This window comes from Lagopus leucura, unplaced genomic scaffold, assembly GCF_019238085.1.
Source record: "Lagopus leucura isolate 7727_CA_CO unplaced genomic scaffold, USGS_WTPT01 Super-Scaffold_100009, whole genome shotgun sequence".
Classification (NCBI taxonomy): Eukaryota; Metazoa; Chordata; class Aves; order Galliformes; family Phasianidae; genus Lagopus; species Lagopus leucura.
In genome coordinates, this window is record NW_024962266.1 from 5,662,694 (window position 1) to 5,681,175 (window position 18,482).

The following is an 18,482-nucleotide window of genomic DNA, read 5'->3' on the forward strand; positions in this document are numbered from 1 at the left end:
TCTCAGGCAACTGATCAGATCTGAATTATTGCTCTGTTTTCTATATCCAGGTTATTTAATCACAATTTGTGCACCAAAGTTATGATGATGCGTGGGAAACATGAACTGCTATTTGACCAAAAATATTGAGAACTAAGCCCAGCAAACAGACACATCACTCTGGATATTCTCTCTGACAGTGTGTGGATTGCTGGTTTGATAGATTATGGCCCTAAGGCATGATCAGAGTTGGGACAGAACTGAGTTATGATGCTCCAGCAATTCTTTGGATCAGTATCTCTGCATAAAATGATTTCAGCCTTGGGAACTTCAGTTGTGATCTAAGCACATCTATCTTTCTTACTCTTTCAGAATAATGTTATAGCTATCTAAATCTGTGCTTTTTTTTTCCTGTCATTTAATCAGTGCCTGCTGAAATAGTATAATGTAATCCAAAAAAAACTTGCTGTCACCAGTGGCTGCTCTGGTGGTAAAGTAGCAGAAGCCTACTGTTAGAACATCTATTTCCTATTTCCAGCAATATTGCAGTTGTATGGCCTACCATGTAGAAGCTGCATAATGCAAAGGCTTTTAAAATTAAGAACAACTTGTGTATTTGGTAAAGGAATGTGTTTTGTTTCAGGAACTGGGATTACCAGAGTTCAAGAATTAAGAAAAATATTTTAAATGTTATAATTTTAAATGTGTTCTGTTCTTACAAGGTTCCAGGTTTTTGAACCAACTTCATGGCAGCTTTGTCCATTGGTTACATTTACACCCTCAAAGTGCATATAAATATTAGAACAATATTCAAAACAAACTGTCAAGACAAAGCTATTAAGAAGTCTCCAGCAGGGGAGGATTTTGTTGTAGTGCTCTAAATAACAGAAATAACTCATTTTTTTGTCTTTTTTTAATATTTATTGAAGCTAACATTTCCAAAGTTACCCAGATGAGCCGTAATCTCTCTGTTTTTAGTAACTTTTACCGTTGTAAGTAGAACGTTGTTGCAAAGGAGGTGATTGGTAGGGGCTGTTTGTGCATCTCTGTTCTGTGCTAAGCAGGCAAATATTCCTATAAAACGAAGTAGGTGGAAGTGTAAAAGAGGAAAAAAACACAGTGAAAGATGCACGTATATGCAATGATTTTGCTGTGTTTCTTTGTTACACTGGCTTTATGTGCTGGAATCAAAAGTAACTATTATTGCTATAATCTGCTGCTCAGGAACTGGTTTAGTTTTTGAGTTTCTTCAGTATAACATTTTTCCTCTGCTTTCCTTAGTGCCCAACAAAGAAGCAGTCAGGTTAACAAAAGTGCAGTGGGAAATCAGGTAGGCACCTTAACAGAGAATGGATAATGGCATGTGCAAGTTAATCCAAGCTGTCTGGTGTACTTGGCTGCATTTATTTTTTTGTGGATCTATAATTTACCATTTCTGCATGAAACACATAAAATGCATTATCATCTCCTTGTTTCACTGAAGTTTTCAGAGCCACCTGAATTTCATTGTTACCATCATTACTTATTTAAAAACGTGCTACTGCTTGCCCTTCTGGTTAGTGCTTCCCCTCCCACGTCATTTAATGCATTGAGTCTTTCATGTTACACACAAATGCATTTTTCCATTAACTGCAAGCTTGTGAATTTCAGAATCCAAAACACTGGTGAGTACTTGCTTGTGTGTTCTTTGTCACATAGTTTTTTTTTCTTGTTCTCATGTGCTCACAGCTTAATAGCAGCGAAGGGGCAATTCAGCAAGCAAAAACAGATTTGCCCTTACCTCTGAAAATTTTCAGTTAACTTCTTGAAGATGTTGACTGTGTACTGTCATTTTCTTTTGACCCGAACAAAAAATAAGTGCTGATTTCAGTCAAATTAGTGTTTTCACTGAGATTCATTCATAAAACCAGTTGGCTTTTTGTTTTTATCTGATAACGATATGGAATTGATTCTGCAAGGTGCGAAGTGCTGCTGAGCTTTGCTTCTGTGCTCTTGTGTGAGCCAGGGGTACTTGGTACTTCACAGGATCACTCCTAGTTTAATGTCAAATTAAAATAATGAAAATGCTGCTGAGCATTTCTGCTTGCTTTGAGTGTTTTGCAAAGTCTTGAGCAGGGAAAAAAAAAAAAAAGGAAGTATTGTAGAAATAGTGCACACTTTAATGGGTTTCTGAAAATTCTACTAAAAAAAGCCAATCAGATTCAGTGTAAATAATTACCCACATTGACCATCTTCCTGATGCTTTCGTGAGCAATGTGGTCAAAGGTGTAAGGCTGAAGTTCTCATGTGTGACCGCTGAATATAGATCCCTCGAGTACTAAACCTGAGATTTCAGAAAGTCTCTATCTGTGCTGTCATAAATAAGAGGTTATAGGATTGACTCAGCTGTCTTTTTGGAGATGGAAAGCCAATCTCCTTCTCACACCAAGAAATTGGAAGTTATTTTATTAAGACATTGGTCAAAATTACTCCATTAAGTTCTTGAATGTGATGCTTCCCCAGAGCCTGAGCAGCGTGAGTGACATTTCTGCTGTAATGTATGGTTTGGACTAAAATGAAAAAAGTTAAAAGGTCTAAATGCTGAAAAAGCTTCAAAGACTTGCCTCTCCCCTCTGAGGAGAGATTTCCTTCTTATCTAGCTGTGCCGGAACATGTGTCAAACACAACAACTGTCATCACTATGGAGTGTCCCATAAAAGGAAAATCAGCCAGTTATCTGACTCTTCAAAAATACACAAATGAAATGAATGATTTTTTAATTAAGTGAATGTTCTCTCTCTAAAGAAGTGAAGATGAAGCTGGGAGTTGTAAATTGTACACTGCAACCCAGTTACTCATTGGTATAAAGGGCTTTGCTGAACCTTTTATTTTAAAGATAATAAGCAGATGTTTGTAAGTTAATTGTTTGGAGTTGAAAAGAATGAGAAATGTTTCTGAAATAAAACTTCACTTTTGCAATTTGCTGTTTCAGGGAACCAATCTACCGCCTTCAAGGCAAATTGTACGAGCTAAGTTCTGTAAGCTTTATTGTTGCTTTTTCATTTAGCTTCTCAGAAGAAAAGTTTGTCTCTAACTCATTGAGTTTTTTTTAATACTTGCTACTAAACTACTTCATATTGAGCTATTTTGTTTGTAACCCTTCCTCAATGAAGTATAATTGCAGTTCATCACTTAACTGCCACTAATGTGCTGTTACAAGTATGAACCTAGCATAACTCAAAATGCTATAGAAAATGTTGAATAAAATTAATATTTTTATAGTTTACCAAGTTTCTCAAACTAAAATGACTAACTGATGTTTATTATATAATTGGAAAGCAGTGTTTATCTTGTGTGAGTGCCTCTATTTATAGTAAACCTTTTCAATTTTATTTTTTGAAAGGGTGGGTGAATAATAGTTTTTGGTAATCAAAAACAATTTAGCTGTTGTGGAAATGAACATGCTGTTTATGGTTGCAGGTACTATTACTGGCATTGTTGGTTTACATAAAGTAATTACCTCCAATAGAAGAAATAAAAATATCTGAAGCCTCTTCAGTATTCTTCTCAAAGCTCATTTGGATCAGTCAGTATATGATGGACAGATTCCTTTCTACTCCTTCCATCTCATGAATAAATAAAAATGCGAATGCATTTAATATTACTAATCAGAATTAATTGCCGAAACAGCAGGCAATTTTATAGCAAGGTATTTCTGGTTCAGTGATGTTTAGGTGTAAGAAGTAAATTTCTACCGTGTGCATTATCTGATATCTATGCTGAAAATATACACATTTTTCCAGTTTGGGGCCATATCTTTAAATTGTATGACTAAAGAGTTTAGTAAAGGAAAAAAAAGGGCTGAGCAGCACTGATCCTGACGGCAGTGGAATTGAATCTGTCAGGGGAATCAAGATCATTCAGTTTTCCTGCATTTTTGGAGTGCTTGTTTGCAATCACATTGCTTTTCTTTTTTGTGATGTGCTTTGAACTGGTATGATGTAAATAGCTATTGACTGTCTTTATGCATCTCAGAAATATGTTGGGCAATGTTGTATTTTAGGCAAAGAATGCAATGCCAATTCCTCTTAACATGTTTTTGCTCCTTTTTCTCCTGCTACTAATTTATCCTCTCATGCTCAATCTTTGGCCTCTCTTGTTTTTTCTTTTCTTTGCTACCGCCTGAGGTTTTGACCTGACTCCACAAAGTTTCTTTTTAAGCCACAGGTTAGTTTGTCTTCTAATTTGCTTGAAATAATCGATATAATGCTTAGTTTTGCACAACACACTAACAAGATCCGGATCCTGGAGGCTGGTCTGCGCTTAGCTGTTGTATTATGTATGTTGAGATTTGTTTTTGTTGAGAACTTCCCTTCCTGATAAACTTCAGAAGATGAGGATGTTATGATCCATGTGCCCAGTCAGGATCACTGTGTGTGAGAATGCAAACCGCTCAAATTACAGAGGATTAAATTTCACCTATATAAAAATTCTGTTCTGTGTTTCTGCTGCTGTTCTCCAAGTTGCCCATGTAATTGGAGGAGGAGATTAATGTCAGTGTAGTGACTCGGGGGTTTGGGTACAAAGGTTTTGTTTGACCCACCTCGTTTCCAGCACGACACCCATAATCTGATTCACTTTCTCTGAATGCAAGTAGCATTCAGACCCTGGCCTCAGCTATTGTGCTAATAAGTAGCTTTTTGCACTAGCAGTATCTTTTTTTCCTGTTTCTTTTTTTTTTTTTAATTAATTGACATAGTCTTGTCTTCAGATGCACTTGAATCATGTTACCTTGAATGTCCCAGGAAGAAGCATATTTACAAATCTTTTTTTACAGCAACTGGATGGAAGTGGAAACGTGTACCCTGCTCAGTGAGGTGGTCTCAGAAAGTCCTGAAGAAGCAGTTCTGTTAAGACATGCCAATGTTTATGTGAGGGATTCTAGAAGTGGAGCTCATGAACAGTAGCATAATGCTAAACTTTGAAATATCCTTGAACAAGTCATGCTGCTGTTGAATTTTCACCTTATCGGGAGTAGGGTTGTACTGTTCGAAATGATGCTTACCGATCCTTACTTTTAGATTATCATTGTGATTGATTTGATCACTTCAGTGTTTGAAGAATGACATTTGGAAGCATATTTCAGTTTTCTACTGCCGGGTGTTAGTAGACACTACAGTTTTCTTTAAATTGGAGGTGTGGACTTGGTCACTGCCATCTTTTCCTTTCTTCTGAAAGTAATGTGGTATATTGTGCAGTGATCTCAGGGAGATGATGTCATTTCAAGATGCGTTCTGTTGCTGGACACAGACAAAATGCACAATGTGTTTATATTCTGTAATTTAGCAAATTACAGCAAAATACTGCATTAGCACAGCAGTACTGATTGTAGCGCAAGAATCTTCATAGTTGAAGCTGAAGGATCAATAGCTCGTAAGGATGCCTCACTAGTTCCTGCAGTTTGTTTTCTTCCTCAGTGTGCTTGTTACTTGGTAATGCATGCTGTGTCACTGCAATTACAAGATGAAGTGGAGCTGTGTTGGGTCTGGTGTTATGCATTCAGAGGTATTTCAATGGAGTTACGTTTCTTACCCTCAGTAAAGGACTATGTTAATTCAACAAAATGCTGTGTTGTAAGGTTGCTGTAGGCAGGCTCAAGATTTTCACACTTGTATTTCTGTCTGCTCAGCCAATTTTCCTTGTCTTGCTTTAAATAGTCTTTCAAATACTTCTTTTGAAATAAGAGGAATGCTTACTGAGTCTCTTCTGTATTTCTTTCACAAGTATCTTTTTTGATTTAATGGAAGGAGCAAGTCAAACAGCAATCCCTAAAAAGCACTTAGTGTGTAAAATCCTGTTTTCCTCTTTAGCCCTGAAATGGTGGCATATAAGCACAGACGTGATTTGGATTTCATGCAGCAGAGCTGTCAGAAAGCGACTTCCTTCTGGCTTGTTCATGTGCATTTGTGCCCTCTAAGCTTCATCTTTCAGACACCCAGATTAGATATCAGGACTCTGAAGGAAGGAACTGTGTCATCTCTTGTTCATCCTGTACATGGAGTCTGACTACCGGTCAGAATATTGTCTTTGCTAGCTTCTGGCAATACTCACATTTTTCACCTTCCTGAGGCTTGTAAATCACATTGTGACTATCCGGTTTGTGCAGATTGACATTTAGAAATCAACACAGACTATTGAAGTGGATCTCCTAAATCCAAACCAACCAGAAGATGAACTGAGAAAACAATAATGAAAAACGCGACGTTCATTTTCCGTGCCGAGTAGTTGAGTACTGTACAAAATAGCTAACGTGATCGAAAACAAATAAAGCAGACACCATTGGAGTTCTTAACTTCAAAAATCTCTTTGAAAGTCTTTGCTGCTGTCCATGGGAGGACATCTCTAAAATACAGCTCGGTTTATCTTCTGAGAAATTTGCTGAGTGTAAGGTGGAACTCAGCTCTTCTGGAAATTAAAAGTGCACTGCTTAAAGTCGCTTTGTTTTGCATTTACGCCTTGATCTGACATTTCCCTCTCCCCTGACCCCAACCTTGATACTGAGTATTTTTTGTTTAAAAAATAAAAGTGTATGGGAAATTCAGTGAACAATTCAGTGAAAAGAACATAAGGTTCCACTGTTGCTCTTTGGATGTTATAGTGCACCGAGATCATATTCTCTGCCATGATGTACCCTGAAACTGCTTTCAAGTATTTTTTGTAATTATGTTTTGCTGTAGAGATCAGAAGTCAGTACCCTGTTTTTCAAGAGAGTTATTCATTAAAAGATCTAGCAATTTGCTCTCTACAAACATGTGCCCGAGGTATTGCTATAGCTTGGTGCCCTGCTCTTCGTGTCACATTGTGTGCCTAATCATCAGCACACAGGATTCTTGAGGAAGTAACTGTCAAGTTCTTTTGTTTACAAGACAGCACCCAATGTTTGTACTAGCAAGTCAGCTTGTTTCTGTTCACACTCAGTGATAGTGAAATGTGTCACACTGGAGCAGGGGGGTCTTCTGGAGCTATTGAGACAGTCTTTATAGGAAGGAAGTATTAAAAGCTTCATTTACTATTTAAATGTCCTGTATAGGTTAGACTTTAAAACCTTAGCTTAGTCTGCGCTGAGACCTCTGTTGCAAATTTCTTCTTATCAAAATGAGGAAAAACTGACTATCTTAACATTCTACAAAGTCTGTCTTTAATGATGAGTGAAAGCATTGGTTGGAATATGTAGATTATTACGTCTCATCCATTTTAAGTATTCATTACCTGTAAGGGGTTTAATCCTGCTTCTCAGGCGTTCTCACCAGTTTACTTCTGGAAACCACCCTTCTATTCCTACTGTGGTATCTGTCTTTAAATCACTTACCCTCTCCCAGATTTGTATCCAGAACAATTTGTAGTACCGTGCTGGCCTTGGCTGTTTGTGCTTCCCATAAGTGACATGTTCTACACTGGAAGCAAAACAGCACATTAAGTTGTGGACTGCATGGTTCAATGGCATCCTGTCCTATCTCCTCTTAAGTGAGCATAACATGAGGTTAACTGCCTTTGAGCATTTGCTGTGAGGTACAGGTATAGCTCACTTTGTTGAGAGGCAAAGCTCAGGTAATTAGAAATCCCTATTTGACTAAATTTTGCCTAAAATTTCTTCCACAAAGCTGCATTTGTGTAGTTCAGTGAAAATAAATTAATAATAAAGTAGATTGGTTCTACAACTTAATCTGTGAGAAATACATGAAGGCCAGTACACTTATTTGGATATATTCACGTTACTTGTTCTCTGTTAAAACTTCACTTCATTAAGCAGCAAAACGTAAAATGAAGATTTGGTGAGTAATCAAATTCTTATCAGCGTGGTTCCTTTAAGTTGCACTCAGGCCAAAAAACCTGATACTCTCAGAATATGTGCAGTACCAATATGTTTACCAGTTTGATGCAACTTCTAATATCTTTCCAACTTGGTTTCTTCCTTTGCTCAGTGCAGTGCCCAAACTGCTCAATGCCATGCTGAATGGAAGGGAATTCTGACCCTAAAACTTCATGTATGTCAAGGAGTAGATGATCGACACTGAATGTTTTTCTTGGACTGTCTGTTGATATCGGACTTCTTAGTCTTGTTAAGTTCTATGAAAGGAATGATGCATTTTCACCTTTCCTGTAGAATAGGAGGAACCTTAGGTTTGATCACACAGTCCCACACTTGTGGGACTTGCTGAGGGAATTCTGGAAGGCTTTTCTGAGCATTTTTTTTCTTTCCATCTTGGTGTCTCGTAGGCAAGGAAAGGGTTTTCTGACAGGAAGAACAGAATGGTCTGAGGTTGCCTGTATTGATGAGTTCTATTTGCTTATTCAAAGTATGATAGGAAGAAATATTTATTCATGTATATAACAGAAGAAAATAAACGTTCCAATAAAATTAAAAGTTTCCGTCTGTATGATGCATAAACGAGTTCTCATCACTGGTCTCTCTTCTGATTCATTTCTCGAGTTCTCGTTCCTTTCCAGTTTTCTTTTGTCCCTTTCTCTCTATATAAGATGGCCTCCTGGCCTTAGTACTTACAGGTCGGCTTTCCCCTCTGTTCTTCCGTCTTCAAGTTGTGTGTTTTCTGCAAGTTCTCCTTTATGCATTTCTTCAATCGCCATTTTTGTTTTGTTAGTTTCTTCTTTTTCTTCTCTTTTACCTTACAAGAGGAGAACAGCTCTCATGTTCCTGTCCCTATCACATTCTATTGAATTTTGGAGAAAGAGGACCGTGGACTGCAGAAAAATCTTTCCGCTTCTGGATGTTCCCCATGCACACCAGAAGCTGTGTGCTTCTCCAGAGAGAAGGTGCAGTTCCTAGAACTGTCAGTTTAGTCATATGTAAAGTTTAATGGACTTTGACTCTGTGCTGCTATGCAGCAAAGAAATAAAAGTTTGCATTACCCCTAGTTCATTTGTACTTGCTGTAAATACAAGATAATCTTTAGGTTTTTTTCTTTCTCCAGCTTTTTGACTGAAAGTCAGGAACTTGAAAAACACTGTTTTGAATTTACTGGGCTAAAAAAATGTATTTATTCTTGTTTTATTTAACAATTCTTCATTTAAAAGTATGAATGCAGCAACAGAATTATGTTAAATGAATAATGAACTTAACTTGTGCCTGACTGCACCTCTGCACAGGTCATCCGGAAAGGCTGGCTGACCATCAACAATATTGGCATCATGAAAGGAGGATCCAAGGAATACTGGTTCGTTCTAACTGCAGAAAGCCTGTCTTGGTATAAAGATGATGAGGTAAGAAATGAAAAAATGTCCACTAGAAAAACAATATTCATTCAGTCTTCTGAAATCACCTTAAAATATGAAATTAATACGTACTGATCTGAATGAATGATTTAAGGTTTCACCTGAGTTGTTTTAAATTCTTGGTTTTGATTTATGAAGAATGCTGACCTTCTAAGACTTCCATCAAAATGTTGGTGACAAATATAGGGTGTTGTGGTGGGTTTATTTTGTTTTGCTTTTATTTATTTATTTACTCTTTAAACTTCTCTTCCTGTGGTTTCACAGATAGATCTAAAATAGAAAAAGCCTATTTTGGAGTGGTCTGTTTATTTTTATGTGTTTGTTTGGGCTGCTCTTATATGTCTACTGTAAGTTGATCATAAATTGTTTAGTTACAGTTACTCCTAGAAGTAACTACAGCAGTTTATTTAGTGATAACAATTGTTGTCCGGCTTCATGTTCTGAGAAGCTGATAAGCCTGACTGTGGTGTTCTGTAGCCAAATGCAGTGGGTGTTCACATTTGCTGCTGGAAAGCCAGAAAAAGCCCCCTGTTAAGAAATCTTTAAATCTGAGGTGGGAAATAAGAGAACTGGAAAAAGTAGTTCTATGATAAACAAGATGTTTATGTTCCTTACTTTATGAAATATGAATATGTTGTTAGGCAATTTTGGGAATCAATTTTTTGCTGATCTGTTCTGCTTGGGCTTTTTTTTTTTTTTTTCTTCTTCCAACAATGTTAGCAATAATATCCTCTATCCAAAACTCAAAAGCAGTTCTGTTGTTACTTTGTTGTGTTAAAGGTTTAAATGGGATTATTCTGTACGCTATTTTTTTTCTAATTATCGTTGGAAAATTGGGCACAGGTAAAGAGGGAATTTTAGTGAGTGTTTATGAGTAGTAGTTACTCCAGTAATACTGTTGATGGTGGAAATCATGGTGGTCAGCAGAGTGTTTTCCCTTTGTCTGTTGCCATTTTGAAATCTTAGGTAGATGGTAGGATTGATGGACAAATTAGTTGAACCTTGAAGGTTATGCCCCTTACCCCTTTGTTTAAGGTGTATAGGAATTTGAATGTACATACTATAACAAGAAAATGATTAAATTTTCAGCCAGGGATGTGCTAGGTGGAAACAGGGAATTTAATTCTATGATCACTAAATTATAATTAATTGTGTAATTAAAAAAAAAAACAAAAAAGTGAAGTTGCCTTTATGAATGTGAAAACTTGTCTTTGTTTCTGACCTGCCTTGAAGAACTTACTGTCTTAGACTAGGTACAGGTAACTGACTACAGGTAAGTGATGTGCTGAAATCTACATGCCTTCTATTTTCCATCTCAAGCACTTGGAGAAGCATCTAAGATGTGATGTGGCAACTTCTGTGGTAGTTTTGATGTTGTTTTTTTTGTCTTATCTTTGTTTAGTGGGAAACATAAAAATTCCTCAAAATATTTATGGAATGCCCTTTGCTATGCAACTTGAAAATAACTGGTTTGTTTGTGTAGTGTGCTAGAGATAGTCACTTGGGAATCTTAAAACAGCATGTGGAGAGAATTGGCCACTGTCTGATTTCCACGTGTATATTTTAATTTTTTTAAGGTTTCTTAGTTGCCAACCAGGTGTTCTTGAGAGTCGTGGAAATACGTGGAGTTCATTCAGGCTGATATGGGAGATCGCTAGGAATCTCTTATGATAGTAAGAGAAGGTAACAGAATCATAGAATCATCAAGGTTGGAAAAGGCCTCCAAGATCATCCAGTCCAACCATCCACCCATCACCAATATTTCCACTAAACCATGTCCCTCAGTACAACATCTAGATGCTTCTTGAGCACCTCCAGGGGAGGCGACTCCACCACCTCCCCGAGCAGCCCATTAACTGCACAGTATTCCACATTTTGGGGGTGGAAGAAGTTCCCTGTTGAGTACAAATTTGCTGCATAATTTGATTATTCTGTTTGTGGAATAGTTCACAAAGTTACGTTGGGTTTCTTTTATTTCAGAGCCTTTCCCAGTAGGACTAAAAAATTAGTGAGGTCTGTTTTAGACGCTTTGTAAAAACAGTCAATGCCACCTCTTGACCATTTGGTTAATCAACAGACCGGGGGCTTGTTTCAGAAACAGGACTACTGGCTTCTGAAAATAAAGCAGCAAATATTTGCTCTCCTGGCTGAATTCCAATTTGTGTAATTATATTTAGTGTCCTTAAAATATTCTCCTTACTTTCAGCTCTGTTTGGTAGTTGTCACATCCTGTTCTCGGATCATTATAGAAAAGGCTGCATGCTGCTGAGTCTCCACCCCAGGAAGATATGTGGTGCTCAGCGACGTGTGAAGTGATACTGATGTTTACGTGTCTGCCTTGTGCCCGGCGCTGCACGGGTGTGTGTTCAGAGAGGTCACAGGGAGTTCAGGTCCCTCGTGTCCCTGCTGGGGCTCCTCCCTGGCAGTGGGAGCATCTCCTTGCGTCTGGGGGAGATGCAGCTCTGCTCTCCCCTTTGTTCTCCCAAGCACAGCAGTGAGTTCATTCCCCCTGTGCCTCTACCCCTGAGCGAGGACGGCTGCAGCTTCTGTGCACCAGAGAGCTCTGACAATGTGCTTCACAAAGCCACAGGGTTTGTTGGGACCTCTGGGGCTGTGTACCCCCTCTGGTGTAAGCTGAGCCTGTTCTGTGTAGTCTGGAATTCACTCGGAGATGAAAATCGCTCTCTCAACACGAGTAATTGCTAGTGCCATTAGGAGGATGCAAATTATTTCTTCTACTTGTAAGCTGTGGCTTTTGGAGCAGAGAGTACAGTGGAATGCGTTTTGAAGTAAAGCATTTCAAAATTTGTTGCATGGTATCAAAATTGGAAAGAAAAAAAAAAAGGGACCAATAGTTTCTTTTGCTCCTTATTGATGTGGTTTTGCTGCTGTTCAAACATGCAAGGGGATTTTAGTGCTAGATGAGATGAGAATCAGTGCCTAAGAGTTCTTTTCAATCCTGTAGTTATGGATCACCGTGGGTACAGTGGTTATGCTATTAGTATGTGTACACTTATCTGAATTAGTTTCTGGCCCTGCACACAGTTGCTTGTGTTCATAAAATTGTTGCATGACTGCGACTTTGTGCTTTTCCATGAACTTAAGATTAAGCGTGGAAAATGTTGTGTACTGCTTTGAGACTGTTGTAAATAAGTGCAAAATTAGCACTTTCATATAGCTCACAAATACAGTTTTCTTTAGTGATACTAGCTGAAGATTTATGAGATGCATCTCCTACAAATATATATATAATATATATACACACACATCCATTTGAAATCATTTCAGCTCTCAGTTGTTACTGCTTTCACACAAAAAGCTGTATCATTTTGTGCTAAGATTCACTTAAAGCCAGCCTGCAAATCTGAAGTTTTGGAATTAGTAGTTTCTACACTGGGACAATACAGGCTTTGGGAATGTGGAAAGTTGTTCCAGTGGCACAAAAGCTCTGCCATAAACAGGAGGACACCGTGGGTAAAGCAGTGCTGCATTTTACAGGGCATGGTCAGAGAACTTAATTTATTATTCTTTCCAAAGCACTCAGAGCCTCAGTGGAGACCAAAGGATGCCATGCTGGGGCTAGGATAAGAACTTCTAGAAATGTGAAATTTTTGTTAATTTGAAAAATCTTTCTAATTCTGATTTTCAAGTCAAATATTTCCTTTTTCCTTTAATAGCAAAGGGCGTATCTGGTGATAGATGCAGCCTGTGTTGTAATTTCAGTTTATTCCCAATTGTAAAATTCAGTAAGGTTTGAGAGGGAGATAATAAGAGAGGGGGGTAAGAGAGCAAAAAGGGGAGAAGTTCCTTTGGGCTCTGACATTGTGTGTGTTTCTAGGATTGACTTGCCACACAGCAAGCTGCGCTCACTTGTATGGCTAACAGCAACACTTGTGGTTCTGCACAGCAGCAATCTAAGAGCGCGAGTTGCTCGGGTTTTATGGCTGAGAACTCTCTCCTCCCATTTACTGTGGTGCCGCAGAGCTGCACGTAAATAAAACCTGTCATTAGCGAGTTAATGAGAACAACTAGGAAAAGAGTACTATAGAAAGCACAGTAAAAATTTCAGCAGTGGGTTTTATTGTATTTTATAGGCACTGTTGGTTTGACTCTAGGTGGGTTGCAGGACGCGGCTTGGTTACTGACCGACCATCTGAGATCCAGAGCGACTCGTGGCTGCAGCTCTTGCTGAAGATGCTCTGGGGTGTCAGAGCCGGCTGTCACTCAGGCTGGGTTGTCATGTGACTGCCTGTCTGTGCCTGCTGTACAGGTGAGAGGATGTTCTGCACAGCAAGTGTAGACAGGCAGACACATGACAACTCCGTCCAGCCAGTCCCTTGGAGCCATCACCGCTGGTGGGGATCGCTTTGTACCCATCCGCTCTGGGGGACTTTGTTGGGGGGAGCACACAAAACAGAATTAAACTTTAAAGCATTGCGAGCTGTAGGACAAGAACGTAATTTGATTTTATTCAGAAAAATAAGCATTTCAGTACATCGGTTGGCATTGTGCTGACATGGATCAGATACGAGTTCAACACGTGGAACGGTCTTTAAAAAAAAAAATAATTGAAGCTGTAATTACCGTAATTTATTTTATATGCAACTCATACAGGAGTCTGCCTGCGTATTGCACTCACACGTGGTAACATAACCAGATGGTTTGACTCTTCTTGGAAGCACAGAAATACTGAAGTTCAAGATAAAGGATATGTTTACACAGTACATATTTTCTAGGAGCAGATAAGTACAATAATCTTGCATGTTAAAAATAAATAAAAATCTTCCTGTACAAATGGAGACAACAACTTGCACATTTACCCAGTTAAGGGTGATGTGCTGGAAAGAAAACCAGTTGCATTTTATATCCATTATGGCAATATGTGCGAGCTGTCCCATTACCACGATCATATCACTTTAGTATTTTGCTTTGCGTATTATTTCAATTTAGCTCTCTCTCAAAATCCATAATTTGTTAGAAAACAAATTTGTTGAGCTTCAGTTGGTTTTTCAGATCAATATTAAAAAAAAAAAAAAGCAAGTAGTATCGTTTACATCACAAGATGTGATGCTTCACTATATATAAAATACACAGAGTAAATGTAATCCAATTTTTCAATGACATTTATGCGTTGAGGCGTTGTTTCAGAAAGTATAAACACATAGACATATAAAAGAAGTAGGAGGTAAATAGTTGTATCACTTTTTTATACAGATGGAATAATTCTGTTTTGTAACGGTGTTCTTATATCCCTGTTGCTCACTAGTGCCTCCATAGGTAAGCAGCAAGCCTTCAAACCAATGCTAAGTATTTCCCATTTAGAAGAGGAGCACTGAAGCTCTGGTCTGAGAGCTGATTGTAAAAGGGGTGCATTTACCAAAGGGCTGATGGTGTGGATAGTCCAATAATAAATTAATATGTAATAATTGTGTCGTTTTAGCAGTAATAATTATTTTGACTTAAAATTAAAGACACTTTAGCTAATATGCAAGTATGCAAGAATGATACAAATTAAGGACCTAGATTACATAAAATATATCCATTTTCCTCAAAACTAGCAAAATGAAGTAATGTATCTTAAAAACATAATCAAACATAAAGCATGACTAGCTAATTTAGGCACAATAAATTAATTCCAAGTCATTAAATATGCTCCCTTTAGTTTTATAATATGCTTGCTTAAAATTTAGAACTCCAGAAATAAGTCTGGGCGCTAATATGGCACAGCACACCTCCCTGCCCACCTGGTAATTCTAATGCAAAAAGTGACAAGTGAAAAGTACTTTTAAAGCACATATAACAAACTGCTTGTTTTATATATAACGTCTGAATTGAGTTGTCAAATAAATCAGTGGTTTGGGAGAAAATTAGGTCTCAGTTTCTGTGCTGTGGATCTTTGGAAGAGTTGTACGGTAAAAATCATTGGCAAACGATAGTTGTTTTTTTTTTAAAAAAAAAAAGACTGGAAAAACAAAAACATGCATTGTAATTAATAGGTTTCCTATTAGCAGCTATCAGGGAATTCATGAGTAGGAGTTATAAATGAAAGGCTGTGCGGTCTTTCTAATAACTGTGCATAAGGAGAATTCATCAAGCAATCAGCAAACGGCTGTACTTGTTGTAACTGGGGCACATTCATTTTGCCTTCAGAGAATTGGGATTGCTCGTGGTACTGCTCTGCCTCCACTTGATTCTCACTGAAAAGCGGATATTCTTAAAAGTTGGATTCTAGTTGGCTTGACAAAAGGGCTAAACGTCTGTGTGCTCTGTCTGGTTCATTCATTAGGTCAGGAAAGGGCTTAAGAGTATTTTAGAGTATTCGTAACAAAATGCTATGATTTTCAGTGTTATTTTTACAGGAACATGTAGGAAGGATTTGGCTTTAAATATAGGTAGTTTGGAAATCAAATTGAGAATTACATTCTCTCCAGCTGTGATCAAGGAAGGCTGTTATTTTTAGATACCGTTTTGCAATGCAGCATAAAATGCAGCACAGAAGCACAATAGCATTATTCAGTAAAGTTTCATTCTGAACTCTACAGTTTTCCTGTCCTTTTCTAGGTTTAACCTGATCCTTAACATTATTTTAATTAGGTTTTGTTAAAATAAAGTGCAGTTTGGGAAGGAAAGCCTTCTGCAAGTAGTTGTTGACTTACGTCCTTGATAAGAACTAACTAAATAATAATGACAAAGAAGAAGGAAAAAAAAAAACAACCCTACCCAGCCTAAGATTTACATTTTTTTCCATTTTCCAGCCTGCTCAGCATCTTTTGATGTCAAGGTAATCATCACTTAACTCTCTATTGATGAGTTCAGAACTGTTTGCCAGTATTTGGCTCTTAGGGCCGTCCTGTTTTGCACCCAGCGATGGCACCTGGGTGGTCTGAGCAGCGCCTGTGGACATGCAGTGATGGTGCAGGGAGGGGGGCAAGGAGCGTGGGGAGCAGAGCTGCATCCTTCCTGACATGCAGCCGCATTACAGAGTGCTGCTAACTGTAATGCAGAAGGCAACGAGCGACTTAAAGACGAGGCTGAAAAATGTCAAATGCCATTTGTTAAAGTGGTTTTTTGCCCCTGGATGCTCACTTGCTCTGTAATTTTGTAGGGTTCAGTGGCTTCCCACTCTCCTTTTTTTTTCTTCTTAAAAAAAAAATATATATATATATACATATAGAAAAAGTTTTAAATACTTTTTCCTCTTCCCTATTCAATTTTTTTTGGTTGTACTAAAAGATAAAGACAAAAGTTCATTATATTGAATCCCTGACCTCTTCAACTGCCCACATTTGCTTTTCTTAGTTTTGAGCATTGTATGATAACGTGAGCTGTATCCTTTAACTCAAGATCTTTCAATCTCAATTTTCTCAATCTTTAACTACAGATTTAAGCTTTGGTATCTCTCTGGTTGCACACAGATCTCTGTGATTAATTACGTATTGAAACTTGCTCTCATATATATATATGCTTGTATATACATATAGTCTTTGCAAATAGTAATGATTTTTTCTGCTCATGAAAAAATTGTATACGGCTGCCTTGTGTTTATTGTCATGCCTATTTAAAACCTCTATTTTATAACTTTGGAAGTCTTTTCTGATTATAATCAGCTAGAACTTTTCCCAGCTAAAACAGAGCCGTTTGAAGAAGCAGAGAATCACTTAATTCACTTTGGAAATGTTTTGATTGCTGAGTCGAAGTAGATATACTTCCTTATTCATCGCTAACAATACAGGCTTTCTTCCCGTATCGGCTGCTTTGTGCACAGCCCCCCCTTCCCAAGCCCCAAGCCAAGGGGCCTCCTAGCTCTCAGCCCTGCAGGCTAAAAATGTAACTTTGAGCAGTCATGGGTGTATGGGAGGGGAATCGCTTCCTAAATCCAGAAAGGCCGTTTAAAATAAAGATTAATGCAAATAGCAGACTAGAGATAAGAGAAATACTCGTTCTGTACATATTGGTGCTCTTTGCTTATTTAGCCCACAATCATGTAAGCTGTCTCTAATGGGGTTTCGCACACGGCCTGTTAACGCTACTTTCTTAATTTCTAGATCAGAATTCTCAAACAAACAAACAAAAAGTGGATATGCAAATAAGCAATAGATAGAAAACATACTTGTGAGCGATTGCGTTTCCCCTGAAAGTGTAACAGAGCAAGTTTCTTAATGCAATTTGAGAGCCATTTTTCTACCGCTCTGACAAAAAGTCATAAAACTTCTCAGATTTTTTTATGCCTAAAACAGCGATCAAGCTTAAAGATTGAGAAATATTAATGCAAGCCTGAATCTCATTCCATTCCTTTAATTTGTGCCTATTTCTTCAGCTTTGCTATTAATGACTACATTTATCTTGCTTGTAATTTCACTTTAAAGTAGAACGAGGGTAAAAATTCCTTCGGACTACATATGGATTAAAACTCACTAATTTAACACTGAAGATAATCTTTGGTGAAATAAGGGAAGAGAGGGTGAGCAACATCTGCAATTAAAAGAAGTAATCGTTCTTTAAGTCAAAATGGATAAGCTTTTTTGGGAGGGTAAAGGAAATGGCAGTGCTAGCTGTCGCTTTGCAGGCTGTAAGACAAGCAGTATAGGCACAGTCACACTAATGCTACATGGCCACGTTCCCAAAAGGACTTCTATTGATTATTGAAGGAGCAGTGAGAAAGGTAATAATAATATACATATTTTTTTTTAATTGTACAGCATCAAGGCTGTCTGGAATATAACACGCATTCTGCATAATTGCCTGCTTATTATACTAATGGCTGCATATTTCTGCTAATTCTTTTTATAGTACAGCTATTGCAAGCCCTCCTGGCCATAATGAGCACCATATAGATGGGATTTTTTTTTTTTTTTTCTGGTTGCAGTAGTTTGTTACTAGTGTTAACTTTAGGGGAGCTGACTCTGGAGTTCAGCTGGTATCAGATTGCAGCCCAGACTTTTTATATTATTCTGTCCGTGGGGATTTCATTCAGCCTGAGGGTTTTTTTCCCCTACCCGGACAGCTGGAAATTCACCAAAGCAAACTTCTGCATTCGTTTACAAATTCCATTTCTATCAGTGGGATTTAGGACAAAGTAACTTATCATTTTGTTAGAAGATGTTAGAATGTTAGAAGAAATATCAGCAAAGCAAGCTATTCATCAGCGGCAACGATCAATCGGTGTTGGTCACTTATAAGCAATAGCCAGGCAGGTATGGGGTGGAAAGCTGTTTGTTCTGTTTTATTTATTG

At 37.9% G+C, this 18,482-nt stretch overlaps 1 protein-coding gene across 9 annotated transcripts in view; it reads left to right on the top strand.

Annotated features, from left to right (window-relative positions):
• DNM3 (dynamin 3) overlaps nt 1–18,482 on the top strand; it is a 167,029-nt gene that overhangs the window by 40,314 nt on the left and 108,233 nt on the right. For 7 of the 9 annotated variants that reach the window (XR_006179285.1, XM_042873023.1, XM_042873030.1 and 4 more), the window contains exons 13-15: nt 1,261–1,309; nt 2,951–2,980; nt 9,124–9,237. Coding sequence is in view for 8 of the 9 variants with exons in the window: in XM_042873023.1 (XP_042728957.1) it covers nt 1,261–1,309; nt 2,951–2,980; nt 9,124–9,237 (193 nt within the window). In the remaining variant the exon portion in view is untranslated. The remainder of the gene's footprint in view (nt 1–1,260; nt 1,310–2,950; nt 2,981–9,123; nt 9,238–18,482) is intronic. The other 2 variants (XM_042873024.1, XM_042873029.1) reach the window with 1 other exon arrangement.